This window comes from Zalophus californianus, chromosome 4 (assembly GCF_009762305.2).
Source record: "Zalophus californianus isolate mZalCal1 chromosome 4, mZalCal1.pri.v2, whole genome shotgun sequence".
Taxonomy (NCBI): domain Eukaryota; kingdom Metazoa; phylum Chordata; class Mammalia; order Carnivora; family Otariidae; genus Zalophus; species Zalophus californianus.
This window is the reverse complement of record NC_045598.1, coordinates 27,228,999-27,244,824: the sequence shown is the minus strand read 5'-3', so window position 1 is coordinate 27,244,824 and position 15,826 is coordinate 27,228,999. Positions and strand designations below refer to the sequence as shown.

The 15,826-nt window shown below is 41.4% G+C and overlaps 2 protein-coding genes across 8 annotated transcripts in view; one reads left to right on the top strand and one right to left on the bottom strand.

Annotated features, from left to right (window-relative positions):
- The window catches only part of KIAA0319L (KIAA0319 like), a 99,552-nt gene that overhangs the window by 31,817 nt on the left and 51,909 nt on the right, over nucleotides 1–15,826 (top strand). The gene's annotated exons all lie outside the window — the stretch shown is intronic.
- Nucleotides 12,342–13,046, bottom strand: LOC113937552 (glutathione S-transferase P-like). The gene has a single exon (XM_035726995.1). The coding sequence runs from the start codon at nucleotides 13,041–13,043 to the stop codon at nucleotides 12,411–12,413; it is 633 nt and encodes a 210-aa protein (XP_035582888.1). The 5' UTR covers nucleotides 13,044–13,046; the 3' UTR covers nucleotides 12,342–12,410.

Below are 15,826 nucleotides of genomic sequence, written 5' to 3'. Positions count from 1 at the left end.
CCCTAGAGCATGGCAAGATCAGGAAGCTGAGAGAGGCTGGTCTTAATCGACAAAGTGAGCCAGAGGTGAAAGAGGAAGCTTGCGAGCTGTGGAGAGCCTTGAGGCCTTAAGATACTGGTTTTTATCTTCAGATCAGTGAGAAGTCATTAAAGAATTTTAAGCAGGGGATCACTTGATCAGATATGTTGGCTGTGTGGTGAATAGATTGGAGAGGGGCAAGAATGTATATGGAAGAATCAGATAGGAGGCTCTTCAGGCAAGGGAACCATTGCCCTAAAGAAAGGGTTTGAAGATGCGGGTAAGGGGATAAACAAATCATTCCTTAGAGCAGTGGTTCTCAAACTTAGCATCCATCAGAATCATCAGAATCACCTGGAGGCCTTGTTACAAACAGATTGCTGGGCCCCAATTCCAGAGTGTCTGATTTAGTAGGTCTAGAGTAGGGAGAATTTGCATTGCCTGAGAATTTGCATTTACAACACAGTTCTGGAGAGTGCCAGTACTGCTGGTCTGAGAAACACATGTTGAGAACCACTGCCTTCCAGAGCAAGCGGGTTAGAATCCAGCGCAGATGGGTGAATAGAGGTGTAGCTAAGGTGGATTTATAGTTTAGTAGGAGGAAACTGTGGTGGTTCTAGTCACATGCCTGTTCTTCTGAAGTGGGGTAGATCATTTCCTGAGAGTAGAAGCAGAGATAGGTGGAGTGGGCATAGGTAGGTAGTGGGCAGGAAAATCAGGTTTGGAGAGAGTGATAAAGATCTGAAACAGCCATTGTGAAGGGTAGGAGACGGCCAAACAAGTAAGGAAATAGATCGGTGGTAGCATTGATGAAGGAGATTACGAATTTATAACAGTGGTACCAATCTCTGCAGTTGCATGAGTCTCCGCAGTAGCTCTCGGCAACCCTGTCAAGAAAAGGCTGATAGTTTGATTTACCCAAGATTGGAACTTTGCCAGTCTTGTGCAGGAAGAAATTGGGGTGTGGAAATTGGACGTTATTGTCAAGAGAGTAGATTAAGGAGAGACTATAAGAAGAGGCAGATGTGGGAGGGGCTGACAGAGATATGATAGAGGAGTTTGGCATTCAGAGGTTTTCATCATGGGGGGCAGATATAGGGGGCACAATTTAACTGTGTGCTCTGGAAGACCAGAAGTAGTCATCAGGGGATGGGATATTTGAATTTAAGATTTTGGAGGTGGAGAAGTTCTGGTGATTATAGGATCTAGGTGTAGCTATGGAAGAGGGTTGCTGAGGCAGAGTAGAGTAGGAATTAATTGGAGACAAGGAGCTCAAAGAACTCAGGAAGCTCAAAATACCTGTTACGTGAGTTATCCATGTAGACACGGAGATAGACTTTAAGGATGATGATGATGATAGCAATAGCAAATGTTTACTGAGTGAGCACTCACTATGTGCCAGGTACTGTTCTGAACCCTTGACATGTTTTAACTCTTAATCTATACAAGAAATCCTATGAAGTACTATTAACCATCTCTATTTTATAAACGAGGAAACTCAGGAAAAGAGAGGTTAAGGAGCATGGCCAAGGCAACAATAGCTAGTATATGGTAGTACCAGGACTTGAACCCAGGCATTCTGATTCTATACAAAAGTCTGTCTGCTTAACCCTATTACTCTTTAGGCGGGGACTTGGGGTAAAGAGGAGTTTTGAGAGCCAGATGTCAAAGCCCTCAGCAAAGTAGGAGGAGGAGTGAGGCAGTGGGGAGAGGCCAGCTGTGGTGAGAGTTGAAGTGCATCAAGATGGCAGAGGGGAGAGGTTTTACAGCAAAGCTAGAAGAGGAATGGTCTGCAAAGGGCATTGGGGAGGGGAGCAAATAAAATACGAACCCACCTTCAATTGTGAAGTATGGGAGAGTAAGGAGCCCTCATATTGCAGAGCTACATGGGAAATAGTATCCTCAGGGAAGGGCATGCCCACAGTTAAGAATAGGGGGTCAGGGACCACTTTTGGGCATGGGACCTGTGCAGCTATACAAGTCCGGACACTTAGAAAGGCCCTGTTCTTGGTTTAATGCTCTGCTGTCATTGTCTTAAAGTTTTTTTTTTTTTTAAGATTTTAAAAAATTTATTATTTGAGTGAAAGAGAGCAAGCATGAGCAGGGTGAGGGGCAGAGGGAGAAGCAGGCTCTCTGCTGAGCAGGGAGCCTGATGCAGGACTCGATCCCAGGACCTGGGATCATGACCTGAGCTGAAGGCAGATGTTTAACCGACTGAGCCACCCAGGTGCTCCCATTGTCTTGAAATTCTTAGTACTTTTTTTTTTTTTTTTTTTTAAAGATTTTATTTATTTATTTGAGAGAGAGAGAATGAGAGACAGCATGAGAGGGAGGAGAGTCAGAGGGAGAAGCAGACTCCCCGCTGAGCAGGGAGCCCGATGTGGGACTCGATCCCGGGACTCCAGGATCATGACCCGAACCGAAGGCAGTCGCTTAACCAACTGAGCCACCCAGGCGCCCCTAAATTCTTAGTACTTTTTGAAAAAGGGACCCCACATTTTCATTTTGCACTGTACCTTGTAAATTCGGTAGTGTGTTCTGCAGGAGGTATAGGGAACAAAACATGAAATGACTGAGCATCTAGGTGATTTTTGATCATGGAAGAGAAATTCTAGGTGATTCAATGGAATTTTGGGTGAGAAAGAAAAGGAGGTTAGGTCTCACAGGAGAGGAAGTATAAGTCATTTAGGGAAAACATTGTGATGTAGTAAATGTTTAACAATTGGGTATTCCCTTCCCCCCCCAAACAAAAACAAAACAAGTCCTGAGTTGTAGATGTTGCCAGTTTCCATGGTGTAAATAAAACCACCGTGATCAGTCTGGAGCTGCCAACATGAATCACTGAATAGAGAGTTGGGAGACATGGGCACAACCAGCTCAGATGAGCCAGTTCCAGCACACTTCCAGATAATCATGATCAATAAAATGAGAAATAGACCAGTCAAATGAGAAATATGGTTTATGTAGGCCTGACAGTGTCCTGGAAGATGGTGAAAACTCAAATTTGGGCCTTAGAGAATTCAGGTGTACCCTGGAAGGAGGATCCTGTGGTTGTGTTGCCTGGGGAATTCTTTTTCTTCTTGTTTACCTGCAGTGGACAGTGTCAATAAATTGCTACTAGTGAACGGGGTCTGGAGTTTTATGGTCTAACAGGGAGAGTGGGTGGACATGGGGGGAGGAACATTGCACTTGAATTATGAGCCCCAGGAATGGGAGGGGGACTTTGTGCAGTGTTGCACTGAGGCATTATGTAGATTGGCATCACTTGCTGACAACTGCAAGCACTGTTAAAAAATAGGGCAAAGTGAAGTCTTCAGTTCCAGACAAATTACGTTTGACTTTATATGCCACTTTTAGGAGCTTGATTCTTATCCTGAAGGCCATGGATAACTCTGTAAGGGTGGTAGAACCACCTTGTGCATTCAGAATAATGAACTGGTAGGCATTTCTTTTAGGAGAGGACTTGCAGTTCAGACTTCTGCTTAATGCACTAGGGAGAGAGAAAGAAGTGTATACACTGCAGATCTTCTCTTTCTAATTAGGGATGGCTGGCTAGCAGTACTAGTTTCTAGTTTGTACTGTTTGCACTAAGGTAGGTCAAGCTGCTCTGCATCCAAAGTGGTAAGAAATCATACCCTAAATTGCTCTTGTCTTGCCTGAGATGCCTGCAATCCTGCAAAGGCATTGGGTTATCAGTAGCATTCTTCATTCCTTTGGAAACATACATATATTGTATCTAAGAGCAGATACTATGGACCTTTTGCAATTCCAAAACCGGAAAGGAACGTCACCAATTTATTCCCCTTTATCAGCTGAAAGAAGGAGAGGCTTGTACTGCTTGGTTTAAGTACTGTATCCTTTCTATGGTGTGAACCTCTGAATTATTGGCAGGAGGAGCAGGAAGGCTTGTTGCAGTTCAGGCACTGGCAATTCAGGCTGCCAGTCCAGCTTTGTGAAACCAGGACGACTATTCTCTGAGCTCAGGAAATGAAGGTGCAGTTAGCTGTCCCCCCATGTAAGGTTTGGCTTTAGGACGACTGAGGTGCTCCTTTCTCTGCCACCACCATCTCCCCGTTTCCAGACAACCACAGCATTTCCACCCCATACGCCAGTGCCTTTCTGTGGGACAGATGACTGAGAGGATAAAGGAGTCGAGCCTTTGGGCACCTCTTTGCTGCAGATTGAGATGTGGGATGTAGGCGGTGACAGAGAAGAGCCTTGCATAACCCGGGACAGAAACCCAGTTTCTCTTTCCCGTCATCCATGTTTTTTATTTGGTTTTCAGGGTTTTTTGCTTGATCACTTTGTTTTTGTTTTTTAAAAATCTTTCCTGTAATCCTTTAGACTTGTGAAATTTTTGCTGAGGGTTCATTTATTCTTCTCTTATTTCCTGACATATTTGGAATTCCTCAGGGTCTAGTTCTCCCCAGATCCTCATTCTCAGTTATCTGAGCAGCAGACAGGCTAATAACTTTCACCAAAAATTATTTAGCCCCAGGCCCCCTTCCAGCCTTCTGGCCTGGATAATTTGTGTGGCTTTCTTTCCCCTTGGTGACCAGTGCCCTTCTGGTACCATCTGTGCGCATGCATATACACTAAGTGCCCCGGCCACCCCGACCCTCCACTCCCCCACTCTAACCTTACATGACTGGCTTATTGCATCGAGAGAAAAACTGGGCAGCCTGCATCCTTGTTTTGTGTGGGTGTGCAGAAATCCCTGCAATTGTACTGTTCCTTTCTCACAGTTATTAGTGCCTGAACTATAATACCTTTTCCTTACTTTTCCCCCCATAACTGCTCACTTTCTGCTCTAATCTCCTAAGTATTCTGGTTCTTTTATCTGTTTACCTGGCTTTTACTATGGGAAATGAATTTGAAAATGTGTTTGTTGGCTACTTTGTTAACTTAAGGAGGAAGAGGTGATGAAGGTTTTGGTGTGGATTGGTTAACAGAGCCTTGCTAGCTGGCACAACTTGAGCCATGGGAACAAAGTCTCAAAACCAGCTATCTCTTAGCTAACACTTCTGTCATCCCTCCATCTTTCTCACTGCATGGCGGCCTTGGTTTCTCCAAGGAGACTATGAGGAGACATAACTTTGTAACTAACAAAGATAAACTCTGTCCTGTTCTCCAGCCTCAGCTTCAGTTGCTGAGAACTGGTTGGGATGTGTCTTTAAACCCCACTGGCTTTGCTGGTACAGGAAGACACTGTCTTTACTATAGTAGGATTTTGGTAATGACAGTGGTAGTTTTTGTTTTATTTTAATACGATTATGTCTCAAATCAAAATGTGTTGAAAGTCCAATTTTTGTGAACCGTTCTTTAGCATTAAGTCGTCACCTGGGTAGCATGTGTATTACCAAGGAGGGCCCCCTACCTGCACTGTGATGATATGGCCCTGATAAGTGTGAACATCCTGTGTGGGCCCTGCAGGCTCCTGATTCTCAAAACGGTAGCTCATGATGGAGGTTTTTCGGGTCATCTTGAATTATGGTGTTAATCACGGGGTTGGCTTGCTTGATTAGGAGAGGGTAGCCCCAAGTGGGGCTGGGGGGAAGGGAGAAGGAAGAAGCAGGAGAAGGAGGGAGGGAGAAATGGCGAGATGGAGAAAGACAATGTGTATAGAAGCCTTGCATCATTCTGAATAAAGCTTCTTTGAAGATGAAACGACACCTGAGGCATGATTATATGACTTATGGTTAGTTCGGAATTAGGTCGGTTTTTATGATTTCTGTCAAGTGTCAGAAAAAATGGCCCAAGGAAATTTCATCCAGGTTTCAACCTTATATCATCCTCTACAAATTTTCATTATTACTTTGTAGTTTCTGAAGTAAAATCATTTGCTCCATATCGCCTCTTCCTGCTTCTTTAAAAATTAATAATAATAATAAATAATAAACAAATTTTTATAAAAGATTTTATTTATTTGACAGAGCGAGCACAAGTAGGGGGAGCGGGAGAGGGAGAAGGAGGCCTCCCGCCGAGCAGGGAGCCCAACGCGGGTCTCGATCCCAGGACTCTGGGACCATGACCTGAGCTGAAGGCAGACACTTAACCAACCGAGCCACCCGGCTGCCCCCAATTTTTTCTTTAAAAATAAAAATCTGCCTGCCTTGCTTAAAAATATTTATACTCTTCTTCTATTTCTGGGAATCTATTCTAAAGCAGCAATTTCTAAATAAAGAGCTTCACACACAGTGATGAGATGCTATTTATTTAATTAAAAAATGGAAGCAGTTTGTCTAATAAGGGGAAAGTAGGAATTGTGCAGCCATTAAAAATGTATTTTTGGTTATATGAACGGCTCTTTTGTTACTCCCTCTGCTTTCCACTCCAGCCACACTGAATGCTTGCTCTTCTATGGAGACCATACTTCTAAAAAAACTGCTTTATTGAAGTGTAACTGACATATCATAAACTGTATGTACATGCTTAAAGTGTACAATTTGATGCGTTTTAACGTATATGTACCCATAAAACTCTGACCACAAAAAAAGGTAATGAACATATCCATTACCCCCAAAGTTTCCTCCTGTCCTTTTATAATCTGTCCTTCCTACTCCCTCCCTTATCCCTAGGCAACCACTAATCTGCTTTAGCTTATTATAGATTTTCTAGAATTTTTAAATAAATGGAATCATATATTATGTACTCTTTAACAACTCTATTGTGGTATAATTTTTATACCATAAAACTCCTTTTAAGCATAGAATTCAGTGATTTTATTAAGTCTAGAGTTGTGTATTATCCCCCCAATCCAGTTTGTTAACATTTCTGTCACCCCAAAAACTTCCCTTGTGCGATCCCTACTCTCACTCCCAGTCCCAGGCATCCTCTAATCTGCGCTGTCTGTGAATTTGCCTTGTCTGGACTTTTCATATAAATGGAACTAGGTAATACATGGTCTTTTGAGTCTGGCTTCTTTCACTTAGCATAATGTTTTGATGTTCATCTTTGTTGTAGTGTGTGTCACATACTACATAGTATGTAGTTGGTTTCCTTTTATTGCTGAGTAGTATTCCACTGGATGGGTATATCATTTATTCACCTGTTGATGGATGTTTGGATTGTTTCTGGATTTTTGGGTACATATAAAACTGTTAGAAACGTCTATGTAAAAGTTTTTTCATGGGGATATGCTTTAATTTATCTTGGATACCTGGGAGTGGAATGGCTGGGTCATATTGTAGGTATACATTTACTATTATAAGAAACCTCCAAACTGTTTTTTCCAAACAGTTATACCATTTTACATTCCCATTAGTAACCTATGAAAGTTCTAAGTGTTCCACATTCTCACCAAAACTTTGTATGGTGAGTCTAGTTTGGGACATTGTAATAGGTGTATGAGAGTAGCTCATTGTGGTTTTTCTTTGCATTTTCTTCATAACTAATGATGTGGAACATCTTTTCATGTGCTTATTTGCCTTTCATATATTTTTTGGTAAAGTGTCTGTTTATACTTTTACCCATTTAAAAAAACTGGGTTATCCTCTTACATATATATTCTGCATATAAGTCATTTATCAACTATTTGATTTGTAAATATTCTCTCAATCTGTGGCTTGTCTTTTCATTCTCTTGGCAGTGTCTTTTGAAAAGCAGACGTTAATTTTGATGGTGTCCAGACAGTTTTATCAATTTTTTTCTTTATAGATCATGCTTTTGGTATTGTATTTTAGAAAGATTTTCTCCAGACTTTTCTTCTAAAAGTTTTATAGTTTTAAGTTTTTAATAAATTTAGGGCCAGAATGTTTTTGTACATGGTGGGAGCTATGGATGGAAGGGTTTTGTTTTGTTTTTTTTGCCATATGAATATCCAGTTGTGCTAGTGCCATATTTTTTCTATGCTTTCTCCGCTGAATTGCTTTTCACCTTTATTGAAAATCAGTTTACTGTATGTGTATGAATCTATTTCTGGACTCTATTTGTTTCCATCTTTTTGTTTATATTGATACATTGTCTATATCAACACACTACACTGTCTTTTTTTTTTTTTTTTCTTTTGAGCAAACTCTAAGCCCAGTGTGGGGTTTGAACTCAGACCCATAGATCAAGAGTCATATACTCTACCAACTGAGCCAGCCAGGCGCCCTAACACTACACTGTCTTGATAATGATAGCTTTGTGGTTTTTTTGTAAAGATTTTATTTATTTGAGAGAGAGAGAGAGAGCAGGCACAAGCAGGGGGAACGGCAGAGGGAGAGGAAGAAGCAGGCTCCCCGCCGAGCAGGGAGCCCAACATGGGGCTCAATCCCAGGACCCTTGGGACCATGACGTGAGCTGAAAGCAGCCACTTAACCAGCTGAGCCACCCAGGTGCCCCCATAATGATAACTTTGTAATAAGTCTTTTATTCAGATGATGTAAATCTTACAACTTTGTTCTTTGTTATCAGACATTTTTTGGCTATTCTAGGTCCTTTATATTTCCATATAAATTTTAGAATCATCTTGTCAATTTATTTTTAAAAAGCCTTCTGGGATTTTGATTGGGATTATGTTGGGGCTGTAGCTCAATTTGGGGAGAATTGATAGCCTAATAATAGTGAGTCTACTGATCCGTGAATATAGTATATCTTTCCTTTTGTTTACATCATCCTTAATTTCTCTCAGCAATGTGTTGTACTTTTCAGGCTACAGATCTGGCACATATTTTGTCACATTTATCCCTCACTATTTCATATTTTTGGTGCTCTTATAATTGGCATTTTAAAAATTCAGTTTTTATGGGATGCCTGAGTGGCTTAGTCGGTTAGGTGTCTGCCTTTGGCTCAGGTCATGATCCCGGGGTTCTGGGATCAAGTCCCGCGTTGGGCTTCTTGCTCAGCAGGAGCCTGCTTCTCCCTCTACCTGCCACTCCCCGTGCTTGTGCTCACTCTCTGACAAATAAATAAAATCTTTTTTAAAATGTCAAAATAAATAAAAATTCAGTTTTTAAAAAGCCCGCCAAAAGAAGCGGTTTAAAAAAAATTCAGTTTCTGTTTGTTGCTAGTGTATAGAAATAGTTACTTTTTGTATATTGATCCTATATCCTGAAACCTTGCTAAACTCACTTATTCATTGCAGTAGCTTGTTTTGTAGATTCCGTTAGATTTTCTCTATTTATAATCACGTTGTCTGTGAGTAAAGACCATTTTACTTCTTTTCCAGTGTGGATGCCTGTTATTTCTTTCTTATTGCACTGTCTAGAACATCTACAGTGTTGAATAAAAGTGGTGAAAGTATACTTTTCTGTTCCTAGTTGCTGTGAATTTATATCAGGAATAAATGCTGGATTTTGTCAAATGCTTTTTTTTTTTTTTACATACTATAGGTTTTTGTTTTCAGTATGTTAACATAGTGAATAACTTGATTGATTTTGAGTGTTAAATTACCTTGTATTCCTGAGATGAACCCCACTGAGTCATGGTATATTATCCTTTCTATATACTGTTATATTTGATTTACTAAAAATTTTTTTCAAAGATTTTATTTATTTATTTGACAGAGAGATAGAGAGAGAGCACAGATAGGCAGAGTGGCAGGCAGAGGCAGAGGGAGAAGCAGGCTCTCCGCTGAGCAGAGAGCCCGATGCGGGGCTCGATCCCAGGGCCCTGAGATCATGACCTGAGTGGAAGGCAGATGCTTAACCGACTGAGCCACTCAGGCACCCTGATTTACTAAAATTTTATTACGAATTTTGATTCTGTGTTCATGAGGTATATTATTAGCCTGTGATTTTAACATCAAAGTAATGCTGGCCTTATAAAATAAGCTGAGAAGTTTTTAATCTTCTTTCATTTTCTGGAAAAGTTTGTGTAGAATTGGTACTATTTATTCCTTAAATATTCAGTATAATTCCCCAGTGAAGCTATCTGGACATGGAGTTCTTTGCAGGAAATTTTCATTTTATTTTATTACTATTTTTTTTAATTTTATTATGTTAATCACCATACATTACATCATTAGTTTTTGATGTAGTGTTCCATGATTCATTGTTTGTGTATAACACCCAGTGCTCCATTCAATACATGCCCTCTTTAATACTCATCATCAGCTAACCCATCCCCCCACCGCCCTCCCCTCTAGAACCCTCAGTTTGTTTCTCAGAGTCCATAGTCTCCCATGGTTCGTCTCCCCCTCCAATGTCCCCCCCTTCATTTTTCCCTTCCTACTGTCTTCTTTTTTTTTTTTTTTTAACATATAATGTATTATTTGTTTCAGAGGTACAGGTCTGTGATTCAACAGTCTTACACAGTTCACAGCGCTCTCCATAGCACATGCCCTCTCCAATGTCTATCACCCAGCCCCCCCATCCCTCCCACCCCCCACCACTCCAGCAACCCTCAGTTTGTTTCCTGAGATTAAGAATTCCTCATACCAGTGAGACCATATGATACATGTCTTTCTCTGATTGACTTATTTTGCTCAGCATAATACCCTCCAGTTCCATCCACATTGTTGCAAATGGCAAGCTTTCATTCCTTTTGATGCTGCATAATATTCCATTGTATATATACCACATCTTTATCCATTCATCTGTCGATGGACATCTTGGCTCTTTCCACAGTTTAGCTATTGCTGCTGTAAACATCGGGGTGCACGTACCCCTTCAGATCACTACATTTGTATCTTTGGGGTAAATACCCAGTAGTGTAATTGCTGGGTCATATGGTAGCTCTATTTTCAACTTTTTGAGGAACCTCCACACTGTTTTCCAGAGTGGCTGCACCAGCTTGCATTCCCATCAACGGTGTAGGAGGGTTCCCCTTTCTCCGCATCCCCGCCAACATCTGTCGTTTCCTGACTTGTTAATTTTAGCCATTCTGACTGGTGTGAGGTGGTATCTCATTGAGGTTTTGATTTGGAGTTCCCTGATGCTGAGCGATGTTGAGCACTTTTTCATGTGTCTGTTGGTCATTTGGATGTCTTCTTTGGAAAAATGTCTGTTCATGTCTTCTGCCCATTTCTTCATTGGATCATTTGTTCTTTGGGTGTTGAATTTGATAAGTTCTTTATAGATTTTGGATACTAGCCCTTTATCTGATATGTCATTTGCAAATATCTTCTCCCATTCTGTTGGTTGTCTTTTGGTTTTGTTGACTTTATTTTGCTGTGCAAAAGCTTTTTATCTTGATGAAGTCCCTATAGTTCATTTTTGCCCTTGCTTCCCTTGCCTTTGGCGATGTTTCTAGGAAGAAGTTGCTGCGGCTGAGGTCGAAGAGGTTGCTGCCTGTGTTCTCCTTTAGGATTTTGATGGACTCCTGTCTCACGTTTCGGTCTTTCAACCATTTTGGGTCTATTTTTGTGTGTGGTGTAAGGAAATGGTCCAGTTTCATTCTTCTGCATGTGGCTGTCCAATTTTCCCAACACCATTTGTTGAAGAGACTGTCTTTTTGCCATTGGACATTCTTTCCTGCTTTGTCGAAGATTAGTTGACAGTAGAGTTGAGGATCCATTTCTGGGCTCTCGATTCTGTTCCATTGATCTATGTGTCTGTTTTTGTGCCAGTACCATACTGTCTTGATGATGACAGCTTTGTAATAGAGCTTGAAGTCTGGAATTGTGATGCCACCAGCTTTGCTTGTCTTTTTCAACATTCCTCTGGCTATTCGGGGTCTTTTCTGGTTCCATACAAATTTTAGGATTATTTGTTCCATTTCTTTGAAGAAAGTTGATGGTATTTTGATAGGGATTGCACTGAATGTGTAGATTGCTCTAGGTAGCATTGACATCTTCACAATATTTGTTCTTCCAATCCATGAGCATGGAACGTTTTTCCATTTCTTTGTGTCTTCCTCAATTTCTTTCATGAGTATTTTATAGTTTTCTGAGTACAAATTCTTTGCCTCTTTGGTTAGATTTATTCCTAGGTATCTTATAGTTTTGGGTGCAGTTGTAAATGGGATCAACTCCTTAATTTCTCTTTCTTCTGTCTTGTTGTTGGTATATAGGGATGCCACTGATTTCTGTGCATTGATTTTATATCCTGCCACTTTACTGAATTCTGTATGAGTTCTAGCAGTTTTGGGGTGGAGTCTTTTGGGTTTTCCACATAAAGTATCATATCATCTGCAAGGAGTGAGAGTTTGACTTCTTTGCTGATTCAGATGCCTTTTATTTCTTTTTGTTGTCTGATTGCTGTGGCTAGGACTTCTAGTACTATGTTGAATAGCAGTGGTGATAGTGGACATCCCTGCCGCGTTCCTGACCTTAGGGGGAAAGCTCTCAGTTTTTCCCCATTGAGAATGATACTCACTGTGGGTTTTTCATAGATGGCTTTTATGATATTGAGGTATGTACCCTCTAACCCTATACTCTGAATAGTTTTTTTTTTTTTTTTTTTTTTTTCCTCTCTTGGTGTTTATTGGTTCTAAAGGCCAGGCTTTCTCCCAGGGGAGGCTGAAGGGGCTCATATCTTTTGGGCTCCGTGGACAGGGCGGTTCACGTGCTCGGGGGAGGCCAGGTAGGCCTTGAGCTTGGGCCGGGCGCTGAGGCGCGCCACATAGGCCAAGAGCAGGGGGTGGGAGTCCAAGCAGCCAGGGGCCAGGACCTGGTGATTCAGCAATAGGTCCAGCAGGTTGTAGTCGGCGAAGGAGATCTGGTCACCCACCAGGAAGGCCTGGCCCTCCTGGTTCTGGATCAGCAGGGTCTCAAAAGGCTTCAGGTGCCCCGGCAGCTCCTGAAAATACTTGGCCTTGCCCTCCTCGTAGCTCCGATAGATGAGCTGGCTGCAGTGCCTACGGATGTCCTCCACGCCGTCGTTCACCATGTCCACCAGCGCCGCCTCCCGCGCGTCTTTGCCGTAGAGCCCAAAGGAGCGGCCCAGGTGTCGCAGGATGGCATTGGACTGGTACAGGGTGAGGTCTCCGTCCTGGAACTTGGGGAGCTGCCCATACAGACAGGAGGCCTTGAGTGGGCCCTGCAGCCAGCTCTCCTTGGTCACCACCTCCTCCTTCCAGCTCTGGCCCTGGTCAGCCAGCAGCATGCGCATGGCCTCGCAGCGCCCTCGGGTGGGGAAGTAGACGATGGTGTAGGGCGGCATAGGTCTCGGTGACGTGGAAGAGCAAGCAGGAGGAAGTCTCTGAATAGTTTTGATCAAGAAAGGATGCTGTACTTTGTCAAATGCTTTTTCTGCATCTATTGAGAGGATCATATGGTTCTTGTTCTTTCTTTTATTAAGGTATTGCATCACATTGATGTGCAGGTGTTGAACCAACCTTGCAGCCCAGGAATAAATCCCACTTGGTCATGGTGAATAATTTTTTTTTTTTTTAGATTTTTTATTTATTTATTTGAGAGAGAGAGAGAGAACGAGAGAGCACATGAGAGGAGGGAGGGTCAAGGGAGAAGCAGACTCCCTGTCGAGCAGGGAGCCCGATGCGGGACTCAATCCAGGGACTCCAGGATCATGACCTGAGCCGAAGGCAGTCACTTAACCAACTGAGCCATCCAGGTGCCCGGTGATTAATCCTTTTAATGTACTGTTGGATCCTATTGGCTAGTATTTTGGTGAGAATTTTTGCATCCATGTTCTTCAGGGATATTGGTGTGTAATTCTCCTTTTTGATGGGATCTTTGTCTGGTTTGGGGATCAAGGTAATGATGGCCTCATAAAACAAGTTTGGAAGTTATCCTTCCATTTCTATTTTTTGGAACAGTTTCAGAAGAATAGGTATTAATTTTTCTTTAAATGTTTGGTAGAATTCCCCTGGGAGGCCATCTGGCCCTGGGCTCTTGTTTTTTGGGAGATTTTTGATTACTGCTTCAATTTCCTTAATGGTTATAGGTCTGTTCAGGTTTTCTATTTCTTTCTGGTTCAGTTTTGGTAGTTTGTACATCTCTAGGAATGCATCCATTTCTTCCAGATTATCTAATTTGCTGGTATGTAGTTGTTCATAATATGTTCTTATAATTGTTTCTATTTCTTTGGTGTTGGTTGTGATCTCTCCTCTTTCATTCATGATTTTATTTATTTGGGTCATTTCTCTTTTCTTTTTGATAAGTCTGGCCAGGAGTTTATCAGTCTTATTAATTCTTTCAGAGAACCAGCTCCTAGTTTCGTTGATCTGTTCTACTCTTCTTTTGGTTTCTATTTTATTGATTTCTGCTCTGATCTTTATTATTTCTCTTCTCCTGCTGGCTTTAGGCTTTATTTGCTGTTCTTTCTGCAGCTCCTTTAGGTGTAGGATTAGGTTGTGTATTTGAGACCTTTCTTGTTTCTTGAGAAAGGCTTGTATTGCTGTATACTTTCCTCTTAGGACTGCCTTTGCTGCATCCCAAAGATTTTGAACAGTTGTGTTTTCATTTTCATTTGTTTCCATGAATTTTTTAAATTCTTCTTTAATTTCCTGGTTGACCCATCCATTCTTTAGTAGGATGCTCTTTAGCCTCCATGTATTTGAGTTCTTTCCGACTTTCCTCTTGTGACTGAGTTCTAGTTTCAAAGCACTGTGGTCTGAAAATATGCAGGGAATGATCCCAATCTTTTGGTACCTGTTGAGACCTGATTTGTGACCTAGGATGTGATCTATTCTGGAGAATGTTCCATGGGTACTAGAGAAGAATGTGTATTCCGTTGCTTTGGGATGGAATGTTCTGAATATATCTGTGAAGTTTATTTGGTCCAGTGTGTCATTTAAAGTCTTTATTTCCTTGTTGATCTTTTGCTGAGATGATCTGTCCATTTCAGTGAGGAGGGTGTTAAAGTCCCCTACTCTTATTGTATTGTTGTCAATATGTTTCTTTGCTTTTGTTATTAAATGGCTTATATAATTGGCTGCTCCCATGTTAGGGGCATAGATATTTACAATTGTTAGATCTTCTTGTTGGATAGACCCTTTAAGTATGATATAGTGTCCTTCCTCATCTCTTTTTATAGTTTTTGGTTTAAAATCTAATTTGTCTGATATAAGGATTGCCACCCCAGCTTTCTTTTGGTGTCCGTTAGCATGTTAAATGGTTTTCCACCCCCTCACTTTCAATCTGGAGGTGTCTTTGGGTCTAAAATGATTCTCTTGCAGACAGCATATCGATGGGTCTTGTTTTTTAATCCAATCTGATAGCCTGTGTCTTTTGATTGGGGCATTGAGCCCATTTACATTCAGGGTAACTATTGAAAGGTATGAATTTAGTGCCATTGTATTGCCTGTAAGGTGACTGTGACTGTATATTGTCTGTGTTCCTTTCTGGTCTGTGTTACTTTTAGGCTCTCTCTTTGCTTAGAGGACCCCTTTCAATATTTCTTGTAGGACTGGTTTCATGTTTGCAAATTCCTTTAGTTTTTGTTTGTCCTGGAAGCTTTTTCTCTCTCCTTTTATTTTCACTGACAGCCTAGCTGGATATAGTATTCTTGGCTGCATATTTTTCTCATTTAGTGCTCTGAAGATATCATGCCAGTCCTTTCTGGCCTGCCAGGTCTCTGTGGATAGGTCTGTTGCCAGTCTAATGTTTCTACCATTGTAGGTTACAGATCTCTTGTCCTGAGCTGCTTTCAGGATTTTCTCTTTGTTTCTGAGACTCATAAGTTTTACTAGTAGATGTTGGGGTTTTGACCTATTTTTATTGATTTTGAGGGGGGTTCTCTCTGCCTCCTGGATTTTGATGCCTGTTTCCTTCCCCAAATTAGGGAAGTTCTCTGCTATAATTTGCTCCAATGTACCTTCTGCCCCTCTCTCTCTTTCTTCTTCTTCTGGGATCCCAATTATTCTAATATTGTTTCATCTTATGGTATCACTTCTCTCTCGAATTCTGCCCTCGTGATTCAGTAGTTTGTCTCTCTTTTTCTCAGCCTCTTTATTTTCCATCATTTCGTCTTCTATACCACTA

What these genes read in the sequence shown, in the direction of transcription:
- LOC113937552 (XM_035726995.1), bottom strand. Translation starts at nt 13,043, where the DNA reads ATGCCGCCCTACACCATCGTCTACTTCCCCACCCGAGGGCGCTGCGAG.